General features: G+C 39.9%; 1 protein-coding gene across 4 annotated transcripts in view; it reads right to left on the reverse strand.

Annotated features, from left to right (window-relative positions):
* The window catches only part of CRHR2 (corticotropin releasing hormone receptor 2), a 158,394-nt gene that overhangs the window by 20,713 nt on the left and 118,796 nt on the right, over positions 1 to 18,885 (reverse strand). For all 4 annotated transcript variants that reach the window (XM_083825466.1, XM_083825464.1, XM_083825465.1 and 1 more), the window contains one exon: positions 12,917 to 12,989. In XM_083825466.1, coding sequence (XP_083681592.1) covers positions 12,917 to 12,989 — 73 coding nt within the window. The remainder of the gene's footprint in view (positions 1 to 12,916; positions 12,990 to 18,885) is intronic.

An 18,885-nucleotide genomic window follows, 5' to 3' on the forward strand; every position in this document is an offset into this window, starting at 1 on the left:
CTACTGAAGGGCAGGTAGGCGGGGGTGTCCTTCACCCACAGAAAGAAAACTTTTGCCTTTGAAATTAAACCACCAAATCTTGACGTTCTTTGTCAGCTCAGTCAGGTTTGGGTTACTTCCATTGAGGTTGCCAAAAAGGCACTGATCCAAAACTTGCTGCTTTTGCAATCACAATGGAAGGTGCCAGATGGAATTACAGACTATTAGGCAAGGGCAAGTTCCAAATATAAGCAGGACTAATCACATGGGATTAACATGATGAACTGGACTGGAGAAAGCATTTCAAGTTTCAGGAGTTCTAGTTTGATGTGACAGCAGAGAACTGGAAATTCAAATTGCCACAGGCTGCATCAGAAAAAACAGGGACTTTTATCTTCTTTGAAATTAAATTGCAGAAGTGATTCATCAGTCCAGAAGGAGAATTACTAGCTGAAAAGTTTGGGAGTTACTTCAGCAGAGATACTCTTATTCTATATAAATGAATTTGCTATTCTCACTCTTTTCCATGAGCTCCCCCATCCAAGGGCTGCTGAAAGAAAATGATGACATACATAAAGGATCTATTAATACTTCTCACCTAGATTTTCATGTTTATTTGCACACACTGATCCCTGGTGACTGTTGGCTTGTTTATCTGGTTGGCAGCATTAATTCTGACCGCCTCAGTTGATGCTCATTGTGTGCTAGGTGCCACCAAGAGCTGAGCATCCCAGTGGATGCCACAGGAGGGAGAGAACTCAGCTACCCCAGCACAGACCATAGCACTGATCGAGGTTCTTGCATAGCTAGGGACTACAGGTGGCACTGGTTCATGTGACAGAGCTGGTAAGTGAGCAAATCTGTCTGTAACAGCAAAAAGAAGGCAGATGCGTTAGTGCTTACTTTTAACTGGCTGCCCAGGTGTCAGAGGAAAGCCTGCTAGGGACTTTAAACCTATAACATTTACTGGGAGAGAGGAACACTGAGGCCAGAACAGGGGCATCGGTCACTCACCCTGAATTCTCTTCCCGGTTCTGGCCTGGAATATACTGCGTGTCCTTAGTCACTTGGGATGGAGTGTTTAAGCTCAAGGGTCTGAAGACAGAAACTAAAATCCACCTGCAGACATACTCAATAAGCCCGAAGTCTGTATTTCAGAGTGACTGTCACCCTGACTGTTTGTGGTCATGTACTTGTCAGCAAGGTACGTGATTTGGCAAACATCTCATTGTTGTACTAATGTCTTCCTTCCTTCTTTTTTCCCCCCAATTCTCCTTTGATATGGAAACTTTCAAATGATGGAGAGGATGCTTTATGTCTCATGACTGCAATAAAAGTGAGTAGCCTATGGCCCTAAGCTAGTTACCAACAGCTCCTTTAATAACCAGTGGAGACAAATAGCTGCTTTAACAATATAGTTCCTGCTGTCTATTTGGGGTGTTTACTTTTGTATGAGATTCCTCTCCCTCTTTGAAGCTCCTATTCATGGGACTTGCACAGACAAACCTGCTGGGACTGTATATATTATAGCGCTGTATTAGAGGGCTACCTTTAGTTGCCTAAAAACAGGCACTGAGGGTCACTTCTGGTGCCACTTTTGGTGCCATGCTGTATCCTACTATTTTAGAAGGGCAAGAACTTTCTAGAGGATCTATACCTTCCCTGCCAGACCCACATGAGGCTGACAGAGCATCTCTAAAGGTACTAAGCACCCATGTTTAGGTGAAAGGATCTCTCCTCCGAGTTAGGTGAAATACATCCTATCTTGATAGCCTTAGTGTTCCCCGATGGAACAGCTGTGAATATGAAGTCACACCGATTTTTGAAAAAGCATGAAGGGACCAAAGAAGACTGTCTAATGGTTGGTTACCTTAATCCATCTGGCACTTTGGTGCGACAGTAGTAACTGTTATTTACAGACAATCTGTCCCACTGCTCACCCATGGTTTCAGAAACACTGATCCCAAATTCCACCTTACCTAAATGCAGAAAGAGACTCAAACTTGGGAATTTTGTTTCCTACTCTGATTTTCATAAAGGGCTGCTGTATAAATAGTGAACCTGGATCCAAATTCCCCTGGATTATTAGGGAGGGTCCCAATATAAAGTCTGGTTCTAACTCCAGACTTGACATTTATTCACACAATTACACTTTGCTAACATTTAATAAACAAACTCTAAAATGCCTTTCAAAGCCCTGGCAGTCACCTAAGGATAAATGTCAGACCTGAGACCCCATCATCTGATAACCCTGCGTACCCTGATGTGTAAAGAGAGGGTGAGAAGTCAAACATTCAATGACATTGCCCAAGTGCTGTCCTAGCTTTCAGGAACAGGCTATTCTGAAATTTTTGAGGCAGGCATTAGAGAATTATCTCCGTGTCTCAATGAGCTTTTCTTCCCTGAACAAGTCTGACCTGAGTCTGATTAATACGATTATTTCTTAGTTTCATCTTTGCAACACCCTGTGGCGGGGAGTACCTCACTTTAACAGGGTGCTCAGCTGATGAGAGAGGAAAACCTGAAAAGAAAAGAAATTTGCCTGGAAAGCAGAGAGAGACCTGGTCCAAGAGAAGGAGGGGGGTGGGGGAAATAACATGAGTATTTGATCTGTCTTTCCCTGCAAACTAGAATCCTTTCTTTTTTTTTTTTTTTTTTTTTTTTTTGCAAGGGTTTGTTAACTGGGATGGGGTGGAGTCACTGGGTGAGGGAAGGGAGCATCCCGGGCTGGCTGGAAGGTACTAGAAAGATGAGTCACCTATATCTGTGTATCTCAGTCTGAGAGATGATAGCTGGGAGGCAAAGAGGATCAAGCCAGGAGAACCCTATGGTCTGTTCTATGCATAAAGTAAGGTTACAAACATCATTCAGATCTCCTTCTGGCTTTAAAAACGATGTGTGCAGGTCGTTCAAGGCTTGGCTTTTGCTTTCTCAGAGGGCTACACTTTCCACAGCTGTCACTGCTTCAGGAGAGGACATTAAGGCAGCTTTTGTCTCATGCACAAAGCTCCCGTTACTTGTTTCTTCCCACATGCTTCTTCAGGAAAAAAGGATAACTAATTCTTCCCAATTCCAGATTAGCTAATGAACGAAGTAAAGTGATTTGGTCATGCCTACAAAGTGATTCCATCACAGTGAGGATAAGAAGAGTACAAGCATAAGGAGCTGAGTCAGATTTGCCCCACCTCAATTCAGATTATTACTAGACAGCTGTTTATCTGAAACTCCATTTATATTTGTTGGGGGAGAAACAGGCACTTTTCAACAAGTGTTTTGGGATAAATAGTGCTTACACTTGAGCCAGTTGCCCACACAGTCTTCCATCTGAAGTGCTATTTCAAATCATCCAGGGGTACCCCACCTGAGTTTTGACTGAACGAATGTGGCTGTGTCTACTGAGGGTCTAAAATGTTTTGAGATGCCAGCATCAAGGTTTCCCTTTTGACTCCATTTGTGTTTCTCTGGGAGATCTTTAAGACTCGGAACAGGACAACATCTCAAAGGCAGACTTTAGCAAACAAGAAATTGCAGGGCAAAAGATACAAATGTGGTAACAATTAAATACTTTTTTTTTCTTTTTTTTTTTCCCTAGTTTTGCCTACTAGAAACACATTTCAGTGTGTTCAGTTTTAATGATTTCTTTTAAAACTACATTCCTTCATTTCAGAAAGACATTTGTCTCATTTGCACCTATTAGTAGCACTCAGAAAGGTCTAATCTGAAGACAAATTTTCAACACAGGATCAGATGGATTTCATTGCCCATTTTTCTGCAGCAGTTCTGATACCACAACTCACAGGGATGAGCTTAATTCATAGCTTGAGTTCACTCTGGACAGAGACATAATCAAACAGGAAAGAGGCTGCTGTACATAGCTTGCAAAAGCTGAAGTCTCTGAAAGGAAAATGGAGCTATTTTGTCAGCTGGAGCAGATTCCCACATTTCTAATGACTACCAGAATGATTCTGATTTACAAGCAAAGTAGAACAAGACACAGGTGGTTATTCCGTATATATATAGCCTACATATATATAGTAACATTTCAAGGGAAGAAAGATCTTACCATCATGAAATGAGTTTTTCTAGAGAAAAAAAAAAACAACAACAAAAAAAACAACTCTTTCTGTATCTAGCAAAGTACACTATTATTTGTTAAGGACGGTCTTGTTATTATTGGAGCTCTGTGTCAACAAATTAATTTCTCGCAGAATTGGGCAGCTCTAACAAAACATCAGTTCCATAAATGAAGGCTGATGAATGGGTATTTAAGAGAAGTAATGTTGACAGGCAGTACATCATTTTTATTCATCTTTAATCTGACTTGACATTTTTATTAATTTCTGTTTATACAACACATTTGCCGCTTCATAATGGAAAAGATAACTAAGGATTTCCCTCTTGATATGCATTCATAGATAAAATTAGTCCAAAGGACAGGTCTTGAAGATAGCATAAAGCAACTTATTTCTTATTCTCCTACTGTTATTTATGATGTATCAAGAATATCCTTATTGCTGGAATAAGACCCTCTCCAACTACAGCTGGGAAAGAAGTAGCTTTCTTTACTTGCCAGGGCTTTGGAGGTTTATTGTTTCCTTTTCCAAATTGGGATGAAAAGTCAAAGCTTCAGAACGGCTTTATAAGTCAATGATCCAAAAAGCACTTGGACCACCTGTTTCAGAAGAGATCCGTTTTAATCTGAATATTCAAACCCAGAAGCCCTTTTGAACTAATACAAACTTTTCAGTGAAAGATTTTGGTCATAAACATTTTCAGTCATAAAAGCCAAACTCCATCTGAGAGGAAATTTGTCTCCCTTAATGAGATGAAATAGCCAAAATATTCCAAGAAGAACAAAAGAGGGAACTCTGAGTATTTGCAATTTTTGTTAAACTCAAGAGCTTATATGAGAAATATTTATGCTCTCCTGAGAGTTTAATTGACAACTAGAGTTTATTTTGCTCATTTCTGCTGGGCTTTCTATTTTAAGCTACACAGTAAGTTTGTACTTTTGTGGTTCTGAGAATGTTTGCTCCTCCTCTTTACTCCCAGGAAATGTAAATATTAATCTACTTAGACTTATGCCTTGATAGATAAACCAGCACTTTTATCCTATGTGGTAAAATCTACCCCAGGATCAAATAACCCAAATTGGTATTAGAACAGTCATCTTAGCTGGAGCATTATATACCGTCATCCTGACCTCAAATGAATAGGCTGCCAGTTTATTAATGCCTCTTTTTAATTGTTGTATCATACTGTCCTGACATGATTCTCAAATAGGGCCTCTTAGTACTAGAGTTCCCCTCCTAAAGGTCACAGGTACCGTAATGACTCCTTTAGGAACACAACAAAGAGCTGGAAAATGCAGAGTAATGAGATGTCATTAAGAGGAGCAGGGCATAATACAATAGATGGTCAGGAACGGGGAGAATTGTGGATGAGTGTCCCTAGAGCAGCAGTGAAAGACCAACTCTCCAGGCAAGCATAGCAGGATTACACATCCTGAAGACTGTATGGGACGGAATAGTGTTTTGGTGGGGAAAGGAGAGAGCAGTGGATGAATGGACACCTTCCTTACCTAACATCTGTGTTACACATGACCACACTGACCCTTGCCTTCACCCATGCTGTCATCTAAACCCAAGTACAAATTCTACCCCAGCTGCAGCTGGGGTGAAACCAATTCACTAGAGCCCCGCATCATGCATGATCATGCCCACAGCATTTTTTCCAATCTTATAACTCCGTCTGTGATCCTCACACTGCTCTGCCAGGACATCTGTCTCTCCTGAAATGTCTTGTATTCAAGAAGCTTTGCTAAAGGAACACACTGTAGGTCATTCCCAAGTCAAGTCACCCACCGTGGAGTCCCCAGTTCCAGATTACTCAACAGGGCTTCTCTCCAAGGTTCACCTGACAAACCAGGGGCACACTGAAGGTTTAAATACCAGTAAACACATATACAAGTAAGAACAACAATATGCCTGGGTGTCCCTCAACAGCCAAATCACCACCCCAGTGCACTGGAGGTGACCAAAATGACATGACAGCCTAAAACACAGGCACGTTGCTGTGAATGATCCACCTGTTAGTTCCAAGTTGCTATGTGTTCAAGAGAAGACTCAAGAGAGAGTCTTCTTCCAAAGAGTAATCATCCAATATCTTGCTGCTGAAATGTAATTTCCTATCTGGAAAGGATGCTGAGTACAGGGAGAGACTTCACAGGATGAATTTCAGAGAATTTTTTCTAGGCAACTGTTCTTGGTCATATGAATTTCTTATTGGCTGTGGAACATGTCTCATGAACAGAAATTTTAGAACAGAGAGACACTGCAGGTATATACATGGCACTGGACACCTTGATTTTTTGATCCTGAAGACACCATTGACTCCAGAGCCACAGAACTTAAGCAACAGGAAGGGAGAAATAGCAACAAAAGCAGAACTGGAGATAAATTCTTGATGAACTCTAATCAAATTAGCATATTATCTCTATCCTAGGAGTAAGTAGCTATGACAGCATGCTTGCAAACTAGTGAAAATGATGATAAATGTCTTGTAAGAAAAATTCAGGTATGTCACAAGTTTGCAAGTCATGGACTACAATCTTGTTAGCAGTGGAAGAACATGGAAACTGTAGAGACGAGGAAATAAAAAAAATCAATAGGAAAACTAAATTAATCTGCAATCCAGGGGCTGAGAAAAAACATAAGCTAGTTAGGAAGCAGAAGGCAAAATGAAAATGATAGATCAATAATAATAAAAATGGAAGAAAAATTCTGAGTCTCAGGAAACAATGATGCTGAATTGGAAGCAAAAGTGGGAAAAGAGTCAGCGGAAACTAATAAAATATTCAGAGAAGCAATTATATCAGCAAGAAAGATGTTTGCAAAGAACTAGGGGATGCTTTTCAGAGAAAGCAAAAATGAAATGCATATAGATGCATACATAGGCGCAATGCTTCTATATATAAAATGGCAAATGAACAAACCATTGTGACTTTTTTTAGAACACCAAAATAAAAGGAACTTTAGCAATGTGGATTGCAAAATTGTGAGTGGAGCATTACAGTCAAGCAAAAAGAAGTGAAGATTATGACGCACTACAAATTTTATCTGATTGGACAATATCAGAAAGGGAAGGATTCCATAAATATTGGCTTTTGCCTAACAAACCTATACCCCTTACCTGCAGTACATTTAAAACATATCAGAAAAGGATGTGCATAAGAGAATGGCGGAAAGATGGTTGTGCTCTTCAGAACTGTAAGTGCATATGTGGTGTTAGGATAATCATTCAAAAGCACAGAGCAGCACATTTCAAGGAAAAAAAATGATGTACTAATACTGTAAAGTAACATTGCACTGATAAACTAGGACAAAGAATGGGAATAATTATTGAGTCAAATCCTATAGATATTGCAAACAGTTGTATTGACACATCCTTTGCAGTAGTGGGAAATAGACTCTCAGGTAAATTGTTTAAATTGTTACTATTCCTTTAGTTCTATTGGAAGACAGTTAATAAATGTCATGAACCTTGTTCTTGTAGCTTAAACATATTAATGGTAATTTATGATCATTTGCTTTATGTCAATAATATTATTAAGCTTAGGTAAGTCAACTCTCCTCTGGGATGTATTTCAAAAAACAAACAAACAAAAAGAAACAAAACATATCAGGTTTCTGAAAGGAATTTGAAATTTTTCCAAAGGCTCCTATAGAAATTTGGCTGTTATAAGTTTGGAGGGAAGAGCATCAGATATAAGATTACAAGAAATAAAAGGTAGGAATGGAATGTATAGTAGTCTGTTTTCTCAACAGAGAGAAGCTAGTAGTGGATCCGTGCTGTTCATTGTAGACCTTAACGATTTAGGGAATGAAGAGCAGGCTGACAGTTTATTAGTGATATTGAGCTACTCAGGGTAGCAAAAATAAAAGCTGATTGCAAAGATCTGTATAGGGTCTTACAATACTAAGTGACCAGGCAGTAACACGACACATGAAATAACATGATATAAAGCTAATGCAACGGGGCAGTAAAGCAATCTTAACTTTACATGACAAGTTATGAGCTCTATGTATTTTAATTCAGGAACAAAATGTTGGAATTATACTAGCTAGCTTCCTGAAAACTTCATCTCAGTTCCCAGTGCTACTCAGGAAAAGAAACAAAAAATGTCTAGAATTACTGAGAATGAAAGACAATAAAACAGAGAACAGGATACTGCTATAAAAAGCCATTTGTATGGCCACACCTTGAGTACTGTGGCAAGCTTTGGTCTTGCCACCACAAAATAATAGAATGGTTTGGGTTGGAAGGGACCTTACGGATCATCTAATCCCACCCCCCTGCCGTAGGCAGGGACCCTTCCCACCAGCCCAGGCTGCCCCCAGCCCCATCCAGCCTGGCCTTGGGCACTGCCAGGGACAGGGCAGCCACAGCTCCTCTGGGCAGCCTGGGCCAGGGCCTCACTGCCCTCATAGTGAAGGATTTCTTCCTAATATCTAGTCTAAACCTACAATTTTTTAGTTTAAAGCCATTACTCCTTGCTCTATCACTCGACTCCCTGACCGAGAGTCCCTCCCCAGCTCTCCCACAGCCACCTTTAGGCCTTGGCAGGCCACTGCAAGCTCTCCCTGAAGCCTTCTCCTCCCCAGGCTGAAAAAAACCAGCACTCTCAGCCTCAAATTCTACATCATTACTGATTAGCACATCATGAAGACCACATGTCAGCTGTCTCTTTGTCAAAATTCCACATTATTATATAGATGAGCCCACTTTCTTAAGGACACTTCACTCTTCTACAGTACTTGTCATCCAGGGATCTCAAAGCATTTTACAAAGGAAGGTAAGTGTCATCAAGCTCGCTTTTTAGCTGGGGAAACTGAGACCTAGAGCAGAAATATAACTTGTCAAAAGCAAGTAGCTGATGAAGGCAGAGATAGAAGTAAACTTCAGGTCTTCCCATCAGCTCATCCACTTCTGGCAGCAGTTAATTGATTGTGGTGAATTATTTTCAACTAGCCTCAAATGCAGAGGTTAGAAAACTGTTCAGTTCTCAAGTATAAGGAAAAAGAATCTATTAAAGCTGAATGGAAGGTCTGAAAAAAAACAACCTACTAAATATCTGATCTGTCTGAAAAAATGAAAATTTAATACAGTCTTAGCTCTGAGCAACTTTGCAGAATGGTTCATATCTGGGGTCAGTTCACTCTACAGTTATTGAGAAAAAAAGCAGCTCAATTAACCGTCTCTGGTAACTGTTCTCTGAGGTTCCTCCTCTGATCTTGCTGTGTTTTCATGGTTCACCAGTTCTTTGACAGGGATTACATTTAAAATTGCACATAAGAAATGTATTTTTCTTAATAAATTCAGGCTGAATTTCAATTCCCTGGCTTGCAGTTCCAGCCCTTTGCCCTTTCTTTACCTTCAGACAGAGATGTATGATTAAAATTTGGTTATGCCACTCTGAGGAAAGATACCTTAGTAATAAAACAAATAAACAAGCAAGCAAGCAAACAAACACTAATTTGAATGGAAAATAACTAATAGAATATCTTTTCCTAGTGCTATCAGAAACTGAATTTCAAAGTATTCAGAGGACTGGATCTGTCCTGGGATATGCTCAAGCCAAAATCCATTTAAGAATTAAACAATAAAGAATAATTAAGTGCATTTTCTCCCTCACAACTTTGGTCACAGGTATCTAGCACAAGATACGGGATCAGAACGTATACCCAGTTTCCTTTGTCTCTGAAAATGTTTCCTCATTTATAGTGCAAGTCAATGTTCAAGCTTCTTCTAAAGACAAGTAGGAAAGCAGTAGGACAAATGTCTTCTGCATTATTCAAAGTCCTCATAGCCTGAGACATAACAGAGAATAATATGGTTTAATGATGAGCTTGAGTACTGGTTACATCATGAAAAATGCTTTATTCTTAGTCAACCTGCATTTTCCTCAGGGGGATCAGAACTCCTGCGTGATCTGTTTCTCGGTGTTATTCTGACTTGGTCTGCAACAGTCCAGTGCACAGAGGCAAAGAAATGAGAAATCAAAACCAGTGGAAATGATTTTTGACAGATTAAATCCTGTCTTTTAAAGAGGATCAGGATCTTTAAAAAGTTTTTAGACCTCTGTAACTGAGAATATTTACCAACGAGAGCTCTCTAATCATATTGCCACAGGCTGGTAGAGTATAGCCTCTTGAACACAAAGATGCTACCTTTGTCTAACAAGGAATCAAAACTCAGATGGATGTACACTGGGCACTTGGCTCCCAACTAACCAAAAATACAATTCTCTGCATTAGTTAAAACTTTCTTTGTGGGTAAAACCAATTTTAATGGCCACAGGCTGAGTGCTTGCATGTGGACTGGTAATTTAATGGAGTTTTTAAACTTGTAACTTCTAGTCTGAATCCAATTTTGGAAATAACATCAGTTTATTCTAGTAATGTTCATGTCTCTGTATCTTCCCAGCAGTGCACCGGTTCTCTCCCAGTCATCATGCAAGTTCTTTGGTAAGACACAACGCTCAGCTTATCCAACGTTTTTAATTCATTAGTTCAGATCCAACTCACTGCTGTGACCAAAAAAGATCACAGAGAGAGCTGTATTGTTTTCCAAATATCTTTGCGCCCTCCATTTCCCATGGCCATCATTCACTAGAGGGAAGAGAAGAGCAGGCAGCTGGATTCAGCACTTCGCCCCCACCTTTGTTAAGGTAGAAGCATACTGACATGCTTGTGGGAAGATATTTGACTATGTTGCCATGGTACATCGCAGACATCAAATTTCAGTGCTTTTAATCCAGCACTTTTCATAGCACCCTTGAAAGGGTCAGTAACTCCAATAACAACAAGTTATACTTGATTCACTACATATGATTTAACTTGCATAACTATCATAAAAAGAGCCTGACAAGTTACTTTAAAACATTGTAAAACCAGGCATCTTTAATTATAAGCATGAGACTCAACTGTTGTTAAAAAAAAAAGGCACACTCTGGCAATCAGGGTGTATTATAACATTTCTTTATAACATATCTCTTTATAACCAAAAGAGTTTTCATATTCTCCTTTTAAAATAAATTTCCCTAGAGCTCTCTTCCTTACCCAACAGTACTCCCCAATAGTGGTAATCATATGGAAAGTGAAGAAAGGGCTTGCCCTCATGTGATTTGTCTAAATTGTACCAGCTGCTCTCCACCCCACAGTGCAATTACTGTTGTTACCACATTAGTGCTTTAATTAGAGCTCCAGTGCAGGCTAATGTGGAAAGGTTTGATATGTCAGGTTGGTTGGGTCAGGGTGATACATTTAGGGTATGCTCAGGTCTTGGTTTGGCTTAAAGGGTTTTCAGGGCTGCTGTAAATTACAGGTAGATAAAGTGATCTGTATACGAAGAACCTCCAACTGTGCATCTATTTTTCAGTCCTTTTTGTTATTAAGTAGAAAGGGCTATTCTGGGGACAGCAAAGTTATTCTCCTGATTCTGAGCTACCTATGCTCTCTGCCAGAAATGACATCAAAGAATTTTAAAGATCTTGTTGATTGCTAGAGAGAGGCAAAGGGGCTGTGGTAGATTCACAGTTCTGACCTCCAGGCCATGATGTAAAAACTACATGCTTTGAGTACTGCAAACTTACTAACTTGTGTTCTCTAAATAGGATTTGTATGTGAGTTAGTCTCTATATCAGTGAGTTAATTCACCGTGAGGCTGTTTGTGCTTTTGGGATGGCTCTCTTGGTAGCACACAATTATATTGTGTGTCACACTGAATATCTTTCTCTCCGTAGAACGTAAAGAAAAGATTTTTTTACATAAAAACAGACTCCTACTACCTTTTTTCTCTTTTCAGCTACACACAATATGATCTGTTTGCCTCATCTTAACAATTAATTCAAAAACTAATTCATCTGTTTTTAGGTTAGGAAACATTCAGATTAGTAGCTGGCTTCCTAGGTAACAGAGAAGTTGTTTTCATGGTGAATCACATGAAAAGCACAGATCTGACAAGGTGAGAGCTCAAGGCTTCTTAGCCTTGAAAAAGCTGACAGTGGCTGCCTGTTCTGAAGCATTTACACTTTCTCCATGGAGGTTGGAGCAGCATACTCCAACATCTATACCCACTCTTCGTTCCCTAAGTTCCCTCCAGTGAGCCCTGGGAATTCCCTGTCAGGACATCTGTCTTCTTCCTATCTGGCTTTTACTGCAAAGGGGTGAAAGAAGAAGATCATTTTTTTGCAGCATTGTTCTTTCTAATAACATTGATCTGGCTGATCCACAACCAGTATTTTCTGGGAAAGCATCACTGAATTTTAGTTGAAGGTTCCAAGTAGTTTATGAAAAAGCTTCCTTCTTTCTCTGCCTGCTGTTGGCTGGTACAGAGGACAGAGTGTTGGCTAAACAGATAAACAGCTTGTTAACTGTGGGCGGCAATGAGAAGGAAAGTTAAAAAGAGGAAGGCTAAGGAACAAATACATGGCAATAATGGGAATGGAGAAGGTGTAGATGGCTATACAATGAAATGCAATTCCTTATGACAATTATTACATTTTTTTTAAATCAACATGGATGAAAGAAGTGCCCTAGTTCTCAAGAGCTCAAGTGGAGAAGCAGATGTTACAGCACACCTCCTGTTTTTGAACATTTTTCCTTCTTACATCTCAAAACATTTTACAAAAGAAGGCAAACAGCATTACAGAAGGAGGAGAAAAGAACGGCCTGAGGTCAAGGAAACAACCAAAAACAGATCACAGCAATTTTGACTTGCAGTGTTAGCTACTGTGGTAACTGCAGAGAGCAGCTGAAGATGTTTGACCTTTCTGTGTTTTATTTTATATGAAAGTAGAAGTGGAACATCACAGGTGCCTATCAAAATATCCCTCAATTGAAGATGGCAGTGTCCTTCCACCCACATAAATCCTTACCAGAAGAACAAGAATCACTGGCCCTTGATATATGTAGTCGATATATTTCCCTGGCTCTTTTCCAAACCAGCATCTGTAAGAAACAAAACAAATGAGAGAAACATTTATAAAGGGGAATGCAGTTCTTCTAGACAGGTTGTAATATCAAGGACATGATGGAGAGACTTTCCCTTATGCTCTAAGTTGTATAATTATGTACATAATCAGCAAGTGATTGAGTTTTCTGCTACAAAGCCTTCTTTTGTTTGGACACAGGTCTGAGCCTCATTTTCTCCTCCCATCGGACAATTCATGTTCCCATCCTGTAGTTGGCTATTGACTATTCAATTATTTCCAAGAAATGTGAGAACCTGCTATAAGGAGGATGCAGAAGATGTAACCTGCTGCATCTGAAAAAAGGGATGAAAGAAATATTCTTTGTAAGGAAAAAAATCTGTTACTTACTGCAGCGCTCAAAGACCCTTCAGTTCCAGAAAGTAAGGGCTATTAGAGCAAATGTGTCTCAAGTTGCAAGGAAATGATGGCTAAATAAGGTACTGGATGAAGAAGGAGTTCATCCCATTGGCTTTGAACGAAGCTGGTGACTACCAAATCCAGCATACAGTAAAAAGACATTATCTGAAGGTAGCAAATACTTGATGCAACATTACTAAAATGGAATGAATTTAGGTTAAGTGAAAGCACAGGTAAACCACAGGACTTCAGATGAGCAGAGAGCCTCGATGTTTTATGTGTTACTGACTGCTGGCTTGACTTTCACTTCTACGAATTCCAAATGTTTTTCTCCCTGCTTCGTTATACAACAGATGAGTCATAGAATCATAGAACCATAGAATATCATGAGCTGGAAGGGACACCCAAGGGTCATCAAGTCCAACTCCTGGCTCCACACAGGACCACCCAAAAATCAAACCACAAGTCTGAGAGCGTTGTCCAAATCCTTCTTGAACTCTGGCAGACTTGGTACCGTGACCACTGCCTTGGGGTTGCCCAACCACGCTCTGGGTGCAGAACCTGTCCCTAACACCCAGTCTGACCCTCCCCTGTCCCAGCTCCATGCCGTTCCCTCGGGTCCTGTCGCTGTCCCCAGAGAGCAGGGCTCAGCGCCTGCCCCTCCGCTCCCCTCGTGAGGGAGCTGCAGGCCGCCATGAGGCCTCCCCTCGGCCTGCTCTGCTCTGGGCTGAACAAACCAAGGGACCTCAGCTGCTCTTCACACGTCTCCCCCTCTAAAACCTTCACCATCTTTGTAAACCTCCTTTGGACACTCTAATAGTTTTATGTCCTTCTTATGTTGTGGTGCCCAAAACTGCACACAGTACTGGAGGTGAGGCCGCACCAGCACAGAGCAGAGCAGGACAATCCATTCCCTCAAATGGCTGGCAGTGCTGTGCTTGATGCACCCCAGGGTACAGTTGGCCCTTTTGGCTGCCAGAAGCTTGTGCTTTCACAGTTACCCATACAGGGAATCATAAATCAGTTATACTTCTGTCAGTAAATTAATCAGAAGCAGAGGTCAGGCCTGGACTCAATGATTTACACCATTATATTGGACAGCTTTGGCCCAGGCCAAACAATAGCTAACTCCCAAACAATTCCTGGGGAACAATTTTGGAGTTAGTAGGAGCTAGAGAACCTTCCCAACAGACCACAGCTGCCCTGATTTGGGGGCCAAGAGAGTTTAGTAATATGGATGTGAATCAGTCCATGCTATTTGGACTCCAGCCCCAGTAATGATTCCAGGCTCATCTAATTTAATATTACAGATATAGCCATGATATACAGATACATCCTGGATACTGGTTCCACCAAGCAGAGACAACTTTGCTGTCATAATGCCATAATGCCTTGAGGTTTAAGTCATTGGAGATCCAGATCTTGTTCCACAGGAAGCAGATTTTGGAGTTCAAGTGTATGAGGGTTTTTTCCCCTTTGTGGATGCCACATAACAAGTCTACAAAGCAATAAATGATGTCTCCTCTGTGTTCGTTTTGTCATTAAAGATAAGGCTAATGGTTCTGGAGACATGAAAACAAGGGCAGCGCCTGAGCTAAGAAGGCCATGAATGTTGGTGCATATTTTCACTTTTACAAAAATTCAAGAAGTAATACTTGTTGACTCAAGGAGGTTGCAACCTGTAAGACAGGACATCAGAAGTAGATAAGGTAAATAAAATGAGATAAGGAAAGCTATGGTTCAGTTAGAATTAGTTTCAATCACATAATGTCCTCAAAACACATTGCTTGTGTTTTACAGAAAGATAGATGGAGCATTTGCTCTTTGCAAAATGCTCTTATTGCCCTGACTGTACAGAAATATTGGGATATGCATCAGGGTTCTAGGAGTACAATTCAGTGTCACACAATTTTTGCCTTTCTTTGATTTAGTTTTTTAAGGTCCAAATGAATCATAGGGCTTTGAATATTTTGTAAATAGAAAACACATCTGTTATTCCCTGGTGCACTGACCGCAAATTAATGTAAATTCATAATTTTGCAACTAATTTTCCAAAATTTGGCAGTGAGAGCAAGACTTGGAATAAGATACTTCCTATAGCCTATTTATCATCCCTGAATCCCCATAACAGCTTTAAAAGAATGAAACTTTTTTTTTTTTTTTTTGTATTAGAGAGATGGAATGATATGAAGAAAAATGATGTCTAAGATATGCCAAGGCAGGAAACACAACTCTCCAGAACTTGCAAGACCTAGGTTTAAGAGATATTTTTGAAGGGCATTTCAAGAGAACTACTATAGATTGCCTGAAACTTAGAGAACCAAGAGCTATTAGAAGAGGGATTTCTGCAAAGCTGGAAGAGGAATCCAAATGGGACTGATAAGGGACTGAGACATTTGACAGAACTTTGTGAGCCAGAAGAAGTCCACAGAAAATTTGGAAGAGAGGTTATAGAGCACAAATGAGGTTAAATGGCAAAGGTTGCTCACTGCTCTCTGGAATTAAAATATTGCTTAACTGTAAGATCATATTGAAGAGAAAAATACTAATATTTATTATCCAATATCAGACTAAACTTGTATTGAGTGAGGCACCACGTATATATACAAACACTTTCACAAAATTTTTAGGGAAGGAGGTTGTTGCCAAAGGTAGACTTCTAAAACACAGGCACCTACATGTGAGCTTGATGATCCAGGTTCCTTTTGTATATAGTGGAGGAAAAAAAAAAAAAAAGCTTTTCTAGAATGGTGCTCATCTACTTAGGCTATAAAACAGATCTGATACTTTGCAGTCTAAACATTTCTAGTCTGCCCATTAAATTAAGAGAGGAAGGTTAGAGGATAGATATGTGCCAGAGACGTTACATATGTCTACATTTCATTAGCTGCATTTCATATTTACAGTCTAACTGATCAAATTGCGACCTTAGCTGGCATCTTGCAAACATTCTGCCTGTCATCTTAACTCTAACTTTAAATCCAATACAAGCCCTTATTCCTACAGTAAAATCTGCACTACACATCTCTTTATAACCAAAACGAGAAATCTGAAACACTGAAAATTACTTGGTGCATCAGAATTTAATTCCAGCTTTGTGTAACATATAAAAGCCACCTTTTTTTTCTTTTTTTTTTCTTCTTTACCTCTGCAAGAATAAACAAACACTCTGTAAATATTGAGGAGGACAATTTATGAAGACAGTTCTTATTAAACTCAGATATATAAACAAACTTCTAGTGGATAGTGCTAATTAATATTCTCCACGGTTCTGTGATGGTTCTTCATATAGCAAAAAACAACATTGGTTTTATCATTATTGTAAATTAGACCTTACTAATGTTCTTCTCCTTACCAACAGTCCACCAATGAAATTGTTACAATAATATCTTTTAACCATTTTTTGTTTTGTTTTGTTTTCTTTTTTTACTGACTCATTGTCAGATTTTGCTAAAAACCTGTTAAATCCCAGATAGGATATTTGCCACAGTACCAATTATATTGGCCTCACTGTGCAAAACACTTATTCATACTTATAATAAGTATAAAAAAGGGAAAAAATTCAGAAGCTCATTGAAGCATTTCCTTAACATTCTTCTTGTGCATTATTTTGAGCTTTTAAGCTACTATGAGCTACACATAACATGAACCTCGGTTCAACCTCCAAACAATTTATGTTACAGCTCAAATGCATACTCAGATAAGGAAGTTCTCATTTTGTTCTGAATTATGGGCTGTCCATTGGAGTATCTGAACAGTCTTGAAGGTTGTAGGCAAGCACATGTTTTGTACTGGTGTCCTGTTTGCTAGTTCAAGGGGAGTAAAACGATTTCTCCAGAGGTGAGGATAAATGGAGCATTAAAAGCTAGGCTGACCAGGATGGTCAGTCTGTTTCACAGAACAGTTGAGGTTGGCAGGGATCTCTGGGGATTGTCTAGTCCAACACCCCCTGCTCAAAGCAGGGCCAACTGGAGCAAGTTGCTGAGAACTATGTTCATTTGTTTTTTGAGTATCTTCAAGGATGAAGACTCCACAACTTCCCTGGGCTACCTGTTCCAATGTTCAACCACCCTCACAAAAAAAAAGTGTTTCCTTATGTCCAGATGGAATGTCATGCATTTCCATTTGTGCCTTTGCATCTTGTCCTGTCAATGGGCACCACTGGTATACCTTCGTCATACCCTGCTATCAGATATTTATAAACATTGGTGAGACACCCCTCTGCCTCCTCCAGGATAAAGAGTCCCAGCTCTTTCAGCCTCTCCTGGCATGACAGATGATGAATTATCTTGGCAGCAATTGTTTCTCAAAGCTGGGAATTACTTTTCTCTCTGTCTGTATTTGTACACAGTTATGCACTCTAGTTAAAGGCATGATTTCTATATTATCCTAGCACAGGGAAAGGATTATGTAAATGTCAAAAAGTTTATTCCAAACTCTCCCAGTGGCTAATTGGAGAGGAGAAGAGACAATATCTAAGTTAAATACACTCAAACTCACATCGTGCACATGTACAGCACATACATTTAGTGCTTTAGTTGGACTGTTCAGCTTTAGTTTGACAGTTCAGCAGAATCTGCCCCTTTCCTCAGACCAGAAGGCAGTAAGAAGAGGCTATCTGAGTATCATGTGCTTTAATGCTTGAGAAGGTGACTGAATATTTATGATAACTGACAGGCCCTCAGCAAGCAATTCATTTCTAGTTTTGCTTCAGTTCATTTACTTCACTGAGTCTCCCCTGCATATTACATTACTACAAATGTGAAAAGCAGATTTCATTTAATAGCCCTTGCCTTACAGCTTAATGCCCTTACCAGCTCTTCATTTACAGGCGCTCTGCCTGTCTGTCTGTGTGGTGTGTGTTAGATCAAAGGAATGGCACTGTGGAAGTGTCCACTCTCAGTTTCTCAAGCAGAGTGATGAAGTACATGAATCCTGGCCCCACTGCTGACACTGAGCAAGGATAACACTAAGGCTCCAGGCTATTACACCCCAGACTACAGTGGGCAGAAGCCAAGAGGACTTTCTATTTTACACGGTAAACTTGGAACAGCTGTGCTGTGCAATGAAGATGTGTGAATGTTTCACCTCATGCCAAGCATCAGCATAAAGGTGAAAACTTCCCAAGACATTAGGTTTAGTTTTCTAGGTCGACCAAGAGTAACCTGCAACCTCCCCTATCAGCAAGCCCATTAGCCAAATGATGTACGTTAGTATGTACAGACTTGCCCATGACATGAATTTAAAAGCTCAAGCTCCATTTCATAACCCACCCAAGACAGAGAGGTTGATCCTAGAGACTCAACAAGAGCTGCCTAGACCACATAACATTCTGCATAGAAATAGAATCACTTTGCTTTTCTTGCCATGCTGACAGTATTTTTCATCCTTCTTTTATAATGCTATATTGTGCAGGACCTATATAATGGCTATATAAACCTGTCATGTCTTTTTTCATATCTAAGATACATCAAAGTGAGATTCTTTAACATTAATGTTGCAGGCATAGAGATGAT

Source organism: Anser anser, assembly GCF_964211835.1.
Source record: "Anser anser genome assembly, chromosome: 2".
NCBI lineage: Eukaryota > Metazoa > Chordata > Aves > Anseriformes > Anatidae > Anser > Anser anser.